The sequence below is a fragment of the Eretmochelys imbricata genome, chromosome 5, assembly GCF_965152235.1.
Source record: "Eretmochelys imbricata isolate rEreImb1 chromosome 5, rEreImb1.hap1, whole genome shotgun sequence".
Taxonomy (NCBI): domain Eukaryota; kingdom Metazoa; phylum Chordata; order Testudines; family Cheloniidae; genus Eretmochelys; species Eretmochelys imbricata.
In genome coordinates this window covers 119,900,770-119,917,960 of record NC_135576.1, presented here as the reverse complement: position 1 = coordinate 119,917,960, position 17,191 = coordinate 119,900,770, and the positions used below count along the sequence as shown (strand labels likewise).

Here is a 17,191-nt window from a genome sequence, read left to right as displayed (position 1 = left end):
GGGAATTATAGTTCAGCACAATGTTATCATATTCTGATATTTTAGCAGTAATGATTAAATCAAAATGGTAAAGGAAACTCACTGTAGTGGAGTTGGGTGCTACAGTATAGTTGCCCTGTACTACCTCAGCTTGATAGGAAGAGAAACTCCTTAACTCTTCTGATTGCTTTTGTTCAATTATAGCATGCTACAATCTGAATGGAAATCTCTATCAATTGGTTGCTTTGGTTGCAGGCTGAAGGTTGGAATTGAATTTGCGTTAAAACTGAGATAAGAAAAGAAGACTCCGTTTTACAAAATTCCCTCCTTTTCTTCTCCAAGCCATGTTTTTTTTTTTAAATTGACAGTTGCTACCCTTACAGAATCCACTTGTCATTTTTCTCTGCCTCTATAGCTGGCACCACAATAATCAGATGTTTTCCTTTCACTGGTGCCCACAGCACACACATCATTAACTCCTCTTTGTTTCTGACTACATTTCCCTGGATGCGTTCCTAAGGGATACCTAAACATACAAGGGAAGGGTGGGGAACCAGAGTGTGCACACAGAGTGGTTTAAGAGTAAATAAAGCTCCATGAAGTAAATTATTTCCTTCCTCTTCTTTCCTGACATTGATATTAATTTTACTTTATTACGTGAGCATTTTGAACCTAGCAAGCACAGTGTTTGTAGAAAGGCGTGTCAGATAAGGTTTCTAAGCCAAATTCTTATACAGTAACTCCTTTCATACATCAGACGTTTGCTCTCTAATGCTAATACCAAACACACTCCGTCCCCCCCAAACATTCCTTTCACCCCCTGCTTTTACTTAGCAAGAGGTAAGCATCAGTGTCTTGGATCCCTAGTGTAAAATACTGAGGGGCATTTTTAACAAGGGCACTCAGGTGCATGTTTCGTAAGACGCTAATAAGTTCAGCAATAGGCGTGTCCGAGAGCACGCAACAGACTTTACGCATGACTTGGAATAGCTCACTCCTATGCAGATTGTGCACTTTGTAAGTTCTTAGTTGGCAAGGTGTATGTGTGTGTACGTGTATGTGTGTGAGAGCGACTATTTTTCTGGTTCACCGATGGTTCTGCACACTACAAATATCACCTGTTTCCATGGATGTGGCTACTGGAGTTGTCTGTCTATTTCATTCTGAGCTACACAACATTCTCCCACCTAGTCTACACTTTTGACTATTTCCCAAGTAAATCTATGGTAAACTTAACACAAACACCCTCTCATTAAAACATTTTCAAAGAAAATTAATTCCTTAGGGCAAAAACTATAGGGCCTGATTCTCCTCCTTCACCAGTTTGACACTGGTATAACTCCATTTTAGCAGAGCATCAGCAGGTTGAGATTGATGTCAGTCAAATTACTCCCAGTTCTCATAGGTGTAAGTGAGATCAGGTGCAAAGTATCATGGAATGCTTCACAGCTCAGTTTAGCCTGCAGTAACTATTGTCTACAGTCTAATTGCTGAATTACAGTAAGGCTTTGGCAACTAGTACCCAGAAGTGCAACATCCTGTTTACTCTTGACTGGCAGTAAAGTGTATTTTAATTAACCAGTTGTATTCAAGGAATGGCAAGGACCAAAATGTACACAAGCTATTTCCTCACTGGACAGCAGAATTTGTAAATTTGTGTGTGTGTAGCAGCATATATTTGTTATACTTTTGTATATGAAAAAATACAGATGGTTTCTTTAAAAATGGAAAAGTAGAGGAAAAATATATCACAAAATAAAATACAAAGCAAAAACATCCTCCAGGGGAATAAAAGCACAGGGTTTGATTTACAATGCATTAGGTTTCAAGCCCCAGTGGCTATGCTGACGAAATATTTTCTTCTTATAAAATGGTTCCTCTGCTGTTAAAAGGGATAAAATCCAGCCTTCCTTTTCCTGCATTTACAAACAAACAAAACAACATTAGTGTTCTATAATATGCAGAATGAACCAGCAGAGTGAGGCATCTCAAAATGAAAGCAGAAGTGATTACAGCCAGCAGGGCCGTCCCTAGACATTGTGGTGCCCTACGCAGCTCCCACAGGCTTCTGCAGGGAGTGGTGGGAGGTGTCTTTGCCCAAGGTCTGTGGGGGGCAGGCCAGGAGCAGGCTTGGTGCAAAACCGCCCCCCAGCACAAGCCGGTGGAGAGGAGCGCGTTAGAGCCGGGTCGTTCCACGTCCTGCTGCCCCATGAGTGCAGGGTGCGCCTGACCCCTGTCGCAGTCCCCTGGGCTGTAGCTCAGGGGAAGGGGTGGAGTGGGGACGGGGTGCGAGCAGGGGCAGCTTTTTATTTAACTTTACCTTCCATTTAATGAGATCGTTAGAGTCAGACACAAACCTGATGTGAAAGACGGTTTGCCAGCACTTACCTCGTGCAGTCATGTCCAGTCCATGATGCGGGGCAATGGCACCGATTTGGTCGTATACATTTCCCACCATTTAAACAGGGAGACTGGCACACAGCTGCATTCAAATACACACATGTATACATATGTACTCCAGTAGGGCTAGAATAGTTTTCATCTGGGAGATTAAGTTTTGAAAATCCATTTAGCCCTGTATGTATCATTCTGTTAGTCACAGAATGAGCCCAGTAAACCCCACCCAGCCATACTGAACCCAATAACCTGGTTTAGACAAAAGTACCAAAGCTCTTAGGAGACTAACCTCTTGTGTGCCACGGGCAGAGAACAGGAGGGGCCAAGGTGCTACATTTCCTTTTCTCAAAACCATAACATGAACCCCCACCCCCACACAACCCTGAAAATGTGTTTGGATATGATTTGCTCTGGAAAGAATAAGCTCAGAAGTGGATCTTTGCTAAGTGTGAAGCCACCCTCTTAGCTATTTTTGCTAGCTGCTGTGATATGCCTAGCAGCATGAAACAGTCAATGAAATACTTTATGTTGGCTTTAAAACATGCGTTACTGCTCCAAGCTCAGGCAAGCAAAGTGGAAAGCAAATATAAGCAGTAGGAGGAGTTAACATAGCACATCAAAGAGATCAATAGGAAAGAAGGCCTCATTTTCAGAGATGAAACACAAGAGGTTTGCTCAGAATGGGAGACACAGACAACATCCAGAACTGAGTGTAGAAAAGCAGAAACTCAACATGGTCAGAAGTGGGGAAATACACCCGATGAAAAGGAGAAAGTGATGACAAAAGAGCCACTTAAAAACTAACTTCTGATGAGGAGTAATTCTCGGTAAAGCAACAGCTGAACATGGAAACAGGGGGGAAGCAGAGAATGACAACAGCTTCCTGAAAGAAACTTCACAGCCATGAGGTGTGTAAGTGAACGACACAGGGCACTTCAAGTCGTGAAGAAACACCAAGCCTATTTGGTGGAGTAGTGTCGGGACCGCATGATGCAGCTGCAGTTACTCTGCTGTGTCAGCCAAATGGACATCAGGCAAACAGAGAGAAAAAGACAAAACCCCAAGTCTTCCTGTCCACCCTGAGGCCATGAGATGAAGGGCGATACGATTACTAGGGTAGACTAGAAGACACAGTTAATGAGCTTTGTCTAATGGAAGAAGTTATAGCACAGGACAGCTGCAAAATGTGAAGTCTCTTAGGCAGGCGATACAGTCTTGGTGAGGAAAAGCAAACCACAGGGAGCAAGACAGCAGCTGGGGACAATACTTAGGCACCAAGAATGCCCCCCTATTCAGAAACCAATTAAAAAATGGAGCCACAGAAGACAGAAAGGGACTGCTTGGCAGGAATCGGCAAAAGCAGCTGGTGTTACACTACCCCAGTCCATTTAAAGGGAGCGATGGGGGTCAATACAGCACCAAAATTATGTCAGATGGTCACAGAAATGGACCATTCTCGGCACATTAAATATCATGAATGACGTCACGCTGAAAACTACTTTAGATTCTTTAAAAAAATCCATGTAACTGTATTTAATTCTCTCTTTATCCACAGCACAGGTACAGTCAGGGCAGCGGTGGAACAAACCGCCCCACACCTGACCTCACGTCACCCATGTGCCTCAAAACTCCAACCTTAACAGACTGCTGAAAAGTGAGAGGCGAGTTCCGTATCTCCATAACGAATCTAACATTGGCCTTTCTGCTGAAAATGCCAATGAGGATGCCAGTTCTGATGATGGACTTTGTGATGGGCAGACCTGTCCACTGGAAATGACATATGGGTTGCGGAACGACCATTAAGTGATAACAATTTTGGGTTATTTCCAATCTGGCATGGATTCAAATGGCTGAAGAGAAATGCTGTGTATCCTGTCTCCAATCTCCTGAGTCATCCAGACATAACAGCAATAATTCCCACTGTGCTTTGTAAACTATCAGAGGGAATATTACTGCATACTGTCATACACAAATGTCTCTTCAGAAAACGTTACTTTTTTTTACTCTTAGATGTGTTGAAAATTTTTTACTTTAGCATCTTGATTTTCAGAAGAATGCTTAGGCCTGCAGCATATCACACGGCAATTCCCTCATATTCGCTGACCTGCTCTATTTATTAATTAATGGCGAAACACTGACTCTGACTTCCACCAGCACAAATTAGAGTAATGCTACTGCAGTCAGTCCAATTAACTGGTGTAACTATGTGGGGGCAGAATCAGGCCCTATACTCCATTAAACTGTGCCACACTTAAGATTCCATTTAAAACCGTTTATAAAGGGATAATTCATGATTAATACATCTTTTATTACAGGGCTAGTTGAGTGTTATCCAGTCCATCAAGTTACTTATAACCATCTATTACACCTTAAGCTGATGATACTATAAACATTTACAACACATTCTGCTCACGTCTGCATTGTGTTCATGACAGCTCTCGTTTATTAAGCTTGGATAAATCATTTGTAAATAGAACATTCGTATAAAGTGTGATCAACATGGCTATACAAACTGGGCCTGATTCTCCTTTCACTTACACTATTGGGTAACTCCACTGAAGTCTGAGTAATTATATCTAATTTACACCAGAGGGAGGGGATCGTCAGACTCACAATTCTTTAAAGTATTTCAAAAGTAGCAGTGCAGCTCAGTGAATCCACGACATAGATTCCCCACCCCCTGATCCGTTTGGAGGTTTAAAAATAGGGCCACTATTCTGTCCTTCGGATTGTCTAAACTAGATACTACGGGCTGGGATTCCGGGTATCCCTGCATGGGCACAAGCAAGGAGAGAAGCTGCAGGCGATGCTGCCTTCCTCTTGACACTCGCACAGGGCAGCCAGGATGGTAGAACATACGCTCCTTGGATGACAGCGCAGGGGAGAGTGAGCAAGACCTGAGCTGCTGCACTCTAGAGTACTCCAGAAGGCAAAGCTGGGGATATGGCCTGGTCCCAATACCATCCAAGCACCTCACTAGTGGCACAAGCTGAGGGGAGCTCATACTACATCATTTTAAAGAGGGCAGTTGTAGAGGTTTGTGCATATTGCTCCTCTGGGAAGGACTCTGACCTGAGCACCTAGCACACTGTTTGCATAATGAATAATAATTCAGTCTGCCTCTCTCCTCTGCCTTCTGAAGACAGAATGCCTCTGGCAACGTGCTGGACCTCTGCAGAGCACCGCTCGCTATCATAGCCAGAACACTGCTAAACATACCTTGGCCTACATACAGAACATGTAGTTAACACAGCTTACACCGAGAGGTGGGGATGGATGCTCAAGTATTCCAAAGGAATAAATAAACAAGAAGCAATAAGTATTGAAGGTCTGAGCTCTCTACTAATGTATTGTACACAAGGCACAAACTGCATCACTTGTGTTTAGAGTGTCTAACATACTAAGACGCCCATCTCTTTTTCCCCTGACTCTTCTCCATGCTGTTAGTAGTCACCCACAAGTGACTACTGAATACTAAGTAACATGAAGGTCTTTAAAGGACCGAAACAACGAGGAGTCCAGTGGCACCTTAAAGACTAACAGATTTATTTGGGCATAAGCTTTCGTGGGTAAAACCTCACTTCTTCAGATGCAAAAATCTGTTAGTCTTTAAGGTGCCACCGGACTCCTCGTTGTTTTTGTGGATACAGACTAACACAGCGACCCCTCTGATTTAAAGGGCAGGTTCAAATTCTGCTCATAATTATTTGTTCTAGGTACAGTTTTCCTCACAAATGAACACTGGGCAGTGGGATAAATCAAAGTGACAAACACAAATGCAAAGGTTGGTGTTCACACAGATGTCTCAGCTAAAAGAGACGTGGAACACCAGCAGCCCCACGGAAGTCAGCGTGACCTGTGGATGCTCAGCAACTCTTACGCTCAGGCAATAGTTCAGATGCATGCTTTCTGCTCGTTCCTTGCTTGGGTGATATTGTAATATTACTTTCCTTGGAAATGGGCCGTGGGAATCCTCTCTTTTATCTGCATGTCCTTAACAGAAAGCTCCCTTGATAATGCTACATAATACTTTATGGGAGCAGGCTGCTTTGCAGACTAATCAAGAATAAGATTACTCTGAAAATGGCCGGCAGCAGTGGAGATCAAACCCTCCAGGAATATTAAGTAATTTTTTTTTTCCTGAGCCAGTCAGTGGTTACCATAGAGCCCTGGGTAATGCCTCTATATTGCCTTGCTTGGCGTTGATGACAACAAACTCTGGAAAAGGAAACATAGGTGAGTAAAAGTAGTTTTACCCGTATGACAGCGTGATCCAGTCCACCCAGTTGGGCAATCACATTGGTATGGGGCCACACAGCGACCTCCGTTCAGACAAGGCAGGATGCATATTGCTAAGAAAAAATAAAGGGAGAGGAAGGACAAAGAAGAAAAACATCAGTACCAGAGAAGGAGAGAGGGAAGTTGAGATGAGCTGAACAAAACCTTTGTTCCACCAAAAGCTCATCTCATCTATTGTTTTGTACCCACTATCAGGAGTTTTGCGTGTGGTCTACTTACAAGGAGAATAAAACTCATCCATTGGCAGCAAATCTGCATTTGGCCTAACAGTGGGGAGTAAATAATTTCAGCTTCAAATACATCAGACCTATACTGGATCTTTCTTATCCTGTCCCTGCTGCAGGTTGCATTTGTGCACTGTGCACGGGAGGCCAAAGAGAGTCAAAGAAATGTAGGACTGGAAGGGACCTCAGGAGGTCATCTAGTCCAGTCCCCTCCGCTGAGGCAGGACTAAGTATTATCTAGACCATCCCTGACAGGTGTTTGTTTAACCCAGGGCTGGGCAAACTTTTTGGCCCGAGGGCCACATCTCAGTATGGAAATTGTATGGAGGGCGGCTGGGGCAGGGGGAGAGGGGGCATGAGGGCTCCGGCTGGGGCTGCAGACTCCGAGGTGGAGCTGGGGATGAGGGGTTTGGGGTGCAGGAGGGTGCTCTGGGCTGGGATCCCAGCCAATGGACGCTGCAGAGCTGGAGCTTGGGGCAAGGGCAGCATACGCAACCCCGACTGCCCCTGCTTCTGGGAACTGCATGGAGTGAAGCGAGGCAAGCCCCTGATCCCGCTCCCCGGTTGAAGCACCGGAGCGGGAAAAGCTCCTAACCCCGCTCCCTGGCAGGAGTTTGAGAGCTGGATTAAAAGGTCCAATGGGTGGATGCAGCCCGCGGGCAGTAGTTTGCCCACACCTGGTCTAACCCGTTCTTAAAAACCTCCAGTGATGGGGATTCCACAACCTCCCTAGGCAAGTACTTCCAGTGCTTAACGGCCCTTACTGTTAGGAAGTTTTCCCTAATGCCTAACCTAAATCTCCCTTGTTGTAATTTAAGCCCCTTGCTTCTTGTCCTGTCCTCAGTGGATAAGCTGAACAATTTATCACACTTCTCTTTATGTACCTTTTACATACTTGAAGACTATTACGTACAAGGGGAAGTGGGGAGAAGATGAGAGTGGAGGAGGAAGAGTAAAGGAGAAGGAAAAAACCTGAAGTAACAGTGGATAGATTAAAACAACAGATAGAGAGTGCTTTATGGAAAAACCTTTTGGTGATCAAGAGACACTGTATCTACACCTACATACCACGGTGATAAGAAATAGATGATCGATCTATTATTGATCATCTATCCATTATCTTTTGAATGGTAGGTTGGTAGAAAGATACTGTCTGACATTATATCTATATACATATATCTACATCTATATGCAAGGGAAATTGCGGAAAATAATATGTACTTGTAACCATATACATATTAATAAAATATACACAATACAAACTCCAAACCATAAAACAACAAAGTAACCTGAAACCCCCAGTTTGGTTCAAGCGGAGTACACTCTGACAGCTGTCAGTGTGGTTTAAATCTCAGTTTGCTTGCTAATATCATGAGAGTAATATGAATGTCAGCAGAAGCAATTCAAGATGATGACTTTTAGGCAAAACCTATTTAACGTGTTTGTTGCAGTTGTCCAAATAAGACACAGCAGAGAGCTGTATTTTGATGACAAATAGTCTGAATCCTTGGAGTGTGCATTAAAAACCGGACTGGATTCCCTGCTCCACTACTGTAAGCAAGTCTGCCGCTGTTGTGCCAACTTTTACTCACACCACCAAGCACTTACGCACATGAGTAATGCCATTACAATCCTCGCACGAGTGCTCACCAACGGGGTAAAGACTATAATGAGGCCCCAAATAAAGTCCTGCTCTACAGACCCCTTGAGGAGGAGAGCTCTGCAAAATGTCCCTAACAATGGGAATTCCTGTGTCCTAACTGGGTGAAGATTGGAACTCAGCAAACGCTGGTCAGAGATTTTACGAAAAGAAAGATTTAAGGCACATTTTCAGAGATTCAGCAGGCGATGCATGTTTATGGGCACTGGAGGGGAAAGCTGATGGCAGAAGAACACGAGGCAGCAAAAGAAGGTCTTGGATGGATGATGTGGATCAAAAGGACTACTCATACACGAAGAGATTAGCAGAGGGTTGTAGAGAATGGACTACCATGCTTGCAAACCTCCACTAATGGAGATGCTACAAGAGAAGAAGAACTGGGTGAAACCCGGTGGGCTTGGCTGCTGTAAGGCTTCTCAGTTGGTTCGGACGACAAACCCAGTGAAACTCTGTGGTGGACACTTAATTGTAACACATTGAAATTAACAGGTCAAATTCAGCAGTTCTTCAGCTTTGGTGGCATTCTCAACTGGGTGCCATCCCTGAAGAGGGAGTCAAGTGCCCTATCTGGGGGCTGAAAGGTCTGATCCCGTGTCCTTTACTGCATAGCAGAGGCAAAGCTGAAAATAGGCATGAGAAGGAATGGGAATTCCATGCTGCCATTGGATTACTCTTTTGTTTAAATTAGGGTCCCTCCACATTTCTCAGGGCAGCAGAGCTAGTCTCAGGAGGCAGGGCCAGTCACGCTATAAGCTTTTTCCGCTCCTTGAGTCAAATGTACCATGAAATATTAGGTGAGTGAATCCTGTCACAGTTTTGTAACCTCAGTTTTGTAACCGTGAGAGGTGGCTCAGCACTGGCATCTGTTGCTGAAGCTGAGGGGAGGTGCAGGTACTCAGCACCGATCAAGATTAGGTCCTTATGTATTAATTACTGACTCTCTTTATATGGCAAACAATGCCACAAAATGAGGTAAGACCGTTTAAAACCCATTGTATGTGGCTCCCCCTTCAGTTACTGTTTTTGTATAAACAAGAGAGAGGGCGCATGTTTGTGTGGGAACTCTAATCTAACTAGTCAGCGGTCCGTTCCTTTGTGTATACAGGGAGACTGGCTATGAATTGGGATGGCAGATCAAAATGACCAGGAGCCTAACATTAGTCTTCCAAAGCTGAGGACTAGGCTAAGCATCGTTGTTACCAGGAAGGTAAGGAAATCATTTCTGACGTTTCATCGATTTTGCAAGGTACTGGGCACACTCACCTCACCCTGAACCTCTGGAGTAGAGGAAGTAAGTGTGTGTGTGTGTCGGAAGGGACACAGAGATTGCAGAAGAGAGACAACGTTACGTATGAAGGCACTATTCAGCTGGAGTGTATAACATCGAAGGCCAAACAATTTGTTTGCCAAATTTCTTCTCCTCACTTTCATGTAGCCAATTTGGTGGTGCCCAGCCCAGGCAGAGACTTAGCAGCAGCAGCTGCAGGAAGTAAGTGGATTTCATAGATTGTTTTTAAACATGGTGTACAGGCCATGACAAACAATATTCATACTTTAATCAAATTCACCTCTGTTAACTGTAAAGGGATCTGCCATTCTTTTCCATGGGTCTCCACTTACATGCAACACTCCTAAGTACAGTGACAATGTAATAACTAGAGATGGTCTCAAGCAGCAGGACTCAGATTGGGATTTCAAAACCCTGATGTCTGAGGGCGTTTGCCCTGGTTCAGGCTCATCTCTGAGTACTAACTGTAGATGGAAATATTTGCCTTTCTATCTATCCAGATATCTATGTATTCATGCAAAAAGAAAAGGAGGACTTGTGGCACCTTAGAGACTAACCAATTTATTTTAGCATAAGCTTTCGTGAGCTACAGCTCACTTCATCGGATGCATACTGTGGAAAGTACAGAAGACGTTTTTATACGCACAAACCATGAAAAAATGGGTGATTATCACTACAAAAGGTTTTCTCTCCCCCTACCCCACTCTCCTGCTGGTAATAGCTTATGTAAAGTGATTGTAAGGAGAGTGATCACTTTACATAAAATAGCTTATGTAAAGTGATTGTAAGGAGAGTGATCACTTTACATAAGCTATTACCAGCAGGAGAGTGGGGTGGGGGGAGAGAAAACCTTTTGTAGTGATAATCACCCATTTTTTCATGGTTTGTGCGTATAAAAACGTCTTCTGTACTTTCCACAGTATGCATCCGATGAAGTGAGCTGTAGCTCACAAAAGCTTATGCTCAAATAAATTGGTTAGTCTCTAAGGTGCCACAAGTACTCCTTTTCTTTTTGCAAATACAGACTAACACGGCTGTTACTCTGAAACCTATGTATTCGTGGGCTCCAGAACTGTGTGTTTATCTTCCCAACACCCTTGTGAGGTTAGGCCGTGCTATTATCCCCATTTTACAGATGGGATACTGAGGCACGGAGAGACTAAGGCCCAGATCCACGAAGATATTAGGCTTCTAACTTCTACTGATTTTAATGGAAGTTAGGACCCTAAATACCTTTGTGGATCTGGGCCTAACTGACTTCCCAAGGTCACACAGGGCGTGTGTGGCAGATCCAAGATTCGAACCCAGCCCCTGTCCAGCCCCTTACTCACAAAATGATCCTTTGTACCTGTAGGGGAAATCCAGCACCAGCTCCCTTGGGCGCAGGGCATGGCAGGCTGCAGAAAATCAGGACGTGGGTGTGGGTGGCAAAGGAGCCAGAGAGTCATCGCTTTATTATCCGACCACTAACATCTAACTATGCAAACTACTTGATATATTCTGTGAGTATATTAGTAAATAAAGGTGTGCGCACAATCCAAAGCATAAATCTCAGTCTTTTATGGCTGTAACTCCAGCTCTTCCCACAACACACCCACTACTCCTGGGGGTTTACTGCTATCCCATACTGAGTCATGTTGAAATTAGCCTGAAAAACCTCCTGGGGCAATGATCTGTCTGTTTTCTGTGTCTGTATAGCACCATGCACACTCTATGACCCTGTATAAATAATAATTACGGACAAAGTCCTAAAATCCCTATGTAGCTTTTATTCAGTATTGTATTTGGGCAAAACTCTCATAGAGTCGCTAGGAATTATGCCTCACAACGCTAGGAATTATTTCCTCACAGGGGAAAAATGGTGGGTCCTGAGCACCTCCTTCCCTTCCCCAGCACCTTCTGCCTACCCTGCCGATCAGCACCTCCCGCTCCCTTCCTCCCTGTGTCTCTCACCATCTGTGATCAGCTCTTTTGTGCCATGCAAGAGGCTCTGGGGGCGGAAGGGGGAGAGGGGGCGGAATGGGAATGGCTGTGGGGGGAGAGGAGGCGGAATGCTAGCTTTCCATTGCCTACTGCGGATATAAATAAAGGACGCAGATCTCCACGGCCTCGTGCAGCTGTTTACACTCAGACAAAATCAGAAAAAACTGGGTTTTTGCTGCAACCAAATCAGAATGGCAGAATTTTAAACCTATTTTTCACAGGTTTATATGACTACACCAGCTGCAAGATACTGAAGAATTAGGTCCAAAATTTCCTCCAATCGCAAGATGAACTTTCATGACCTAGGGGCTAATCCGGACAGGTGCTGGGCCCTCACAACTTTCAAAGTCAGTTGGAGTTGTGGGTGCTTAGTAACTCTCAGTATACTAGGGCTTGTTTGCATGCAGACTTGCGCTGGTTTAATGTCAGGAGTGATTTTAAACCAATGGAGTTAAACTGGTGCAAAAGGTTGTGTGGACATATTTATTTTGGTTTGGACCAGGCATATTTCCTTTTATGAGGAAGGTTTAAATTAAACTGAAACGAGACCTTCTTAAACCAAAACGAGAGACTGTGCAAATAGCGCTTTACATTGGTTCAACTAAACCAGTGCACGTTTGTGTGTAGATTTGTCCTCTGGATCTACACTTCCATGTTGCTGTTTTCTGTTTGGAACACTTTTATTCCACACAACCGAGCAAGATCATTTATGTCCTCTGTTGCAGTTCATATCTAATTTGCCAAACAGAACAGGTTATGGCCTTTGCCATTTTGAAACTTTAAGTCAATAACTGTCCCAGCACATCCATTGTGACATCCTGTAAATCCACATCTCTTATCTACTGCATATCTTCAAGCTACATTGTGAGATCATGTACATACGCTCTTCGCAGAGACGGCCCATCCAGCCTTCTGGACAGGAGCATGCGTTTGGTCGCTCACAGACTCCACCATTCTGACACGGGAATCGACAAATGGCTGGAAAATAATTACACAGTCCAGTCAGGGTCAGTTAATATTCAGAAACTGTTCTGCCCAGAGCTCTGCATCTTACACAGTCCTTGTTATTAAGACAAATGAATTCAGCAAAACTCAAAGACAAGCTTTGCCTTGATTGCAAGGAATATATAGTGTGCTTGTGTGTGTATAATACTGCCCCTCTAATGGATGACTTGTTCAAGTTATTAAGGACTGCAATTATTTTAAATTATTATATTTATACTGAGGTGTTAAACCAACCAGCCTTGCAAAATTTTACTTGCTCAAATATCTGGGTCAAATATGATTTTTGACACGAGAGTAAAATATTTTTTTCCACTGTCATTATCATGGTAAGAATGGGTAAGTAAATTTTTTGCCGAAGCTGGTATATTTTTTTTTTTTTTACAATTTTGCAAGATGTCTCTCACCTGAATTTTCCTCCTCATTTCATAAAACAAAAACTGAACAGTTCCCCATCCCCTCACTCCTGTAAAAAAAATTAAGTCCGATACACGGGGAAAAGGAAAATCAAGTTTGGCATAAAAACAAGGCAAAGCTGTCAGGTATAATCTACCTTCTGTCACTAAAATAAGATAAAACAAAATAGCAGCACCAATGATTTATTGCAGGCACATGACAGAAGAATGAAGAGTACTTTGTGATAATTTGGGATAATCTGTTGTAACACTGTACCATGTGTCTGTTTATTTACAAACGCCACTGTCTGCAAAACTGTGTAACAAAGTAAATATAAGTCACTTAGACTGTAAGTTCTTCAGGGCAGAGACTGTTTTTATCATGTGTGTGAACAACGCCTACCATAGTGGGGCCCCAATCGGAGATCAAGGCCTGTGGGTATTACTACAATGCAAATACAGAATCACAAAAAATTTTAATTAGTGGCAATTATAAGCACACAATGCATTGTAAATGTATCTCATATTTAACCACTATTAGAGCAAGTGAAATGTAGGTTTCGGGTTGAGAGAGCCCCAGATCTGGTTCATTATTAGTCTAAATATGACGAACCATTAAATATATTAAAATACTTATGAGTTTCATGTTTGAACCAATCCAAAACTACCACTGAAATAGTCAAGTTTAACCAGGTTTTGCTGCAAGTTTTACAGTTTCAATGTGAAACCATAGTTTGGACTCATAGGTGCTGGAACTAGGGCTGCTGCCGTACCTCTTGGCTTGAAGTGGTTTCCATTGTATACAGGGTTTACAGTTTGGTTCAATGGCTCTCAGCACCCCCACTCTACAAATTCTTCCAGAAGCGCTGTTTGGATTCCCCTGAAACTGGGCCAAAGGTTGTAAACCTTTAGAGTCAAACCCTGAACTGCCTGTTGCGTTTCTGAAGAAACCTGAATCAGAGTGTTGCACAACCTGGGATCTCGTGAAAAAAAGTTTCACACAGCTATGGTTCTAAGGAAGTTAACAACACAGTGATTCACCACTGTGTGTATATTATTGTGAAACAACAGGCAACCTCCATTTTCTGAATACTAGTTAAGTTATAGTACTAGTATGAGGCAGCATAAACAAAAAACATTTAAAAACTGGGGCACAATTTTTTAAGGACTGTAACTAAAGCGTAAAGCTTTGAAACTGCCTGTGATCCACACTTCGCCTGAGCGATGTCCCAGGTGTATATCCTATGAGCAGGAAAATAAAATAGGATGACATAAACAAGGCTGGCTTTATGCTACCAGGAGTTCCAAACTACCAGTAAGAGTTGGCTATGAGACGTGTCCCCACTCTGCCACTGGAAAAGGAGATAAAGTTGGTCTGTGAAATAAAGAGCTTGTTTGGTATGCAATGCCCCAGGTAAGCTCTGCAATTCAGGGCCCCAAGTAGAGGTTTCCTTTTCTTGTTCCTGTGGCCAGCCCTGATTGTGAAATTCTATATGCACAATAAGACAGTATTATTCCCATGTGGACTTGTTATATATAGCTCCAGGGAATGAGAGACTGTGTGCCTATGCCTGGGAGATTACTGAACAGTAGAGCAGGCAAGAGAAGAGAAAGGTAGTCTTGAGCTTCAGAGATGGGGCTAGATGTTAGAAGACCTACAGCTTTATTCTCCTCTCACACTAGTGTAAATGAGGACTAACTCCATTGAAGTCAAAGAAGTTATCCTGGTGTAAAGCTAATATAAATAAGAAGAGAACTGGGGGCTTCTGGCTTCTCTTCTCAGCTCTGCCACAGACTTTCCATGTGACCTTGAGCAAGCCACTTACCCTCTTTATGCCTCAGATTTGACACCACGTAATGTTTTTGTTAGCTGGCTGGGTACAAACTGTTTGGCAGCTCTGCACCCAGGGATGAGCCCAGTCCAAAAGTCTTGTGCAGAGGGGGCCAAATTCACTGCACAGCTTTTTAAAAAGAAACACAACATTTCTCCATGTACAACTACTTATACAGTCAGTTAAGCAGAATTAGTAAAATTATCTGTAACAATGCTATCGGGTGACTCCCAGTAATGTTATGACTGTGAAACTGGGATAATGCATTGAGATCACGGAAGTAACGGAATCTGTGACTTCCAGAGACCTCTGTGACTTGAGCCCGCAGCCCCTGGGAGCTGCAGGGTTCCTCCATCACCTGTGGTGGCTGAGAACTGTGGGGCCTCGAGCTGCCTACCAGCCACTGCGGGCAGGGGAGGGAGTGCCTCGGGCGCCCAGGAGCTCGGAGCTGCCATGGGCGGGTGGGCGGGGCACCTGGGAGCTCAGAGCCAAGGCAGGCGGCCGGGTGCCCGGGAGTTGCCATGAGCGCCTGGGGTGCCCCACATCTCCTAGCTTGGCCCCCCAGGAGTGGTGTGGGGACCCTGCAGCTTCCCATTTTGTCATGCATATTTTTAGCAAAAGTCATGGAGAGGTCACCGGCTTCCGTGATTTTTTTCTTTGCTGCCCGTGACCTGTCTGTGAATTCTACTAAAAGTTTGCGTGACAAAATCTTAGCCTTCACTATTGCTAATCAAAAGTGATATGTAAATGCAAAATGTTATGAGGCTACAGAATGTAAGAGATACTACAGTGATGAGCACGGTACAAGATGCAGAACAGAACAGACTACAACGATAGCTCTCCACGACCTTTTTGAAAGAAGTCCCTTTCTTTAGAGCCAAAGGAAGCTCTAAACCACACATTTTTGGTGTACTCATTGTTTTCTTGCAAATTAGTTGCATGAGAAATGCTCGCGAGAAAAACAAAAGATACGTAACATTGTTTTTTGCTCAGGAAAATCAGCCCATGTCCTTTAAAACGACGTGCAGTGCCCTCTGGTTTTTCTTTTGGCTCTCCTACCGGCTCTTTGTCCTACATTTGGTGGTGGGCAGATCATAAGCTCCATGGATACTGTCGCTGGCTTCCCAAATGGGAGCTTGACTATGATCTCACTCACATTAGTTTATGCTGGTGTAACTCCACTGAATTCAATGGAGTTACTCCAGATTTACACCAGCGTCACTGAGATCAGAACCAGGAGTGTGATCTTTAACTAGATACAGTTCAGACAAGCGCAGCTGTGCACTCCCAATTAATATGCAGTCTGTATTTTTAATTATAATATTCACATTAATTACTTTGTTTAGTTGGGTTAGACATTTCTTGCAGGCTTGGGAGATTAATAACTAACCACTGGTGTCAAAAGCTACGTGACTCATTATGCTTCTTGCTTTCATGTTGCTTCTGATGTAGATCACAAAGCTTTAGATACTGTAGGCCTTTTGTTAGGAAAATATTCTGCCTTGTTTATAAAGCAGTTCTAAAAGATCACTTTCACATATATCAGGGAAACATAGGCCTTTTCTCTCATGAACATCTTTGGTCCTTTTTATTCTCATTTTAGGGGAAGGAGGCAGGAAACTATTAACATACGGCATTAATATCTAGGGTTGCCAGGTCTGGGATAGTGCTTTGTGAGTTAGTACATTAACCCCTTCATCTCCAAGACCACCTCAAGCCATTGGTATTTGGAGAAGGGAGGGAAGGAAAGCTGAGAGGCAGGGGACTGCTAAACAGTGAGCTGTAGAGATCCATATTCTTCTGAAGCAGGACTTCTAGGCTTTATTTTTTTAAAATGTTGGAATGTATGTGGTTTACATTACATTAGAACCATTAACATTTATTTAAAAAAAAAAAAAAAGCAGAATCACGGAACTAACAAAGTGCGTGTCAGCCAGTATTGTTCAATAGCTGGTTTCGTTATTATATCCCTTTCCTCATCCTTTGACTTTTAATGAAACTGAGCCCGTGTCTACACTACACAGCTGCTACAGTGGCAGAGCCATGGTGGTGGAGCTGTACCAGTGTAGCACAGAAGGTAGAGGTTTTCCACATCAACTGAAGGGGTTTTCCCGTTGTAGTTAGTTCACCTC

General features: G+C 43.5%; 1 protein-coding gene across 1 annotated transcript in view; it reads right to left on the bottom strand.

The window, feature by feature from the left end:
* Positions 1 to 1,864: 1,864 nt before the first annotated feature.
* SVEP1 (sushi, von Willebrand factor type A, EGF and pentraxin domain containing 1) overlaps positions 1,865 to 17,191 on the bottom strand; it is a 150,045-nt gene continuing 134,718 nt past the window's right edge. The window contains exons 46-49 of the mRNA XM_077816485.1: positions 12,713 to 12,808; positions 6,633 to 6,728; positions 2,368 to 2,461; positions 1,865 to 1,895 (exon numbers count right to left, since the gene is read on the bottom strand). Coding sequence (XP_077672611.1) covers positions 1,865 to 1,895; positions 2,368 to 2,461; positions 6,633 to 6,728; positions 12,713 to 12,808 — 317 coding nt within the window. The remainder of the gene's footprint in view (positions 1,896 to 2,367; positions 2,462 to 6,632; positions 6,729 to 12,712; positions 12,809 to 17,191) is intronic.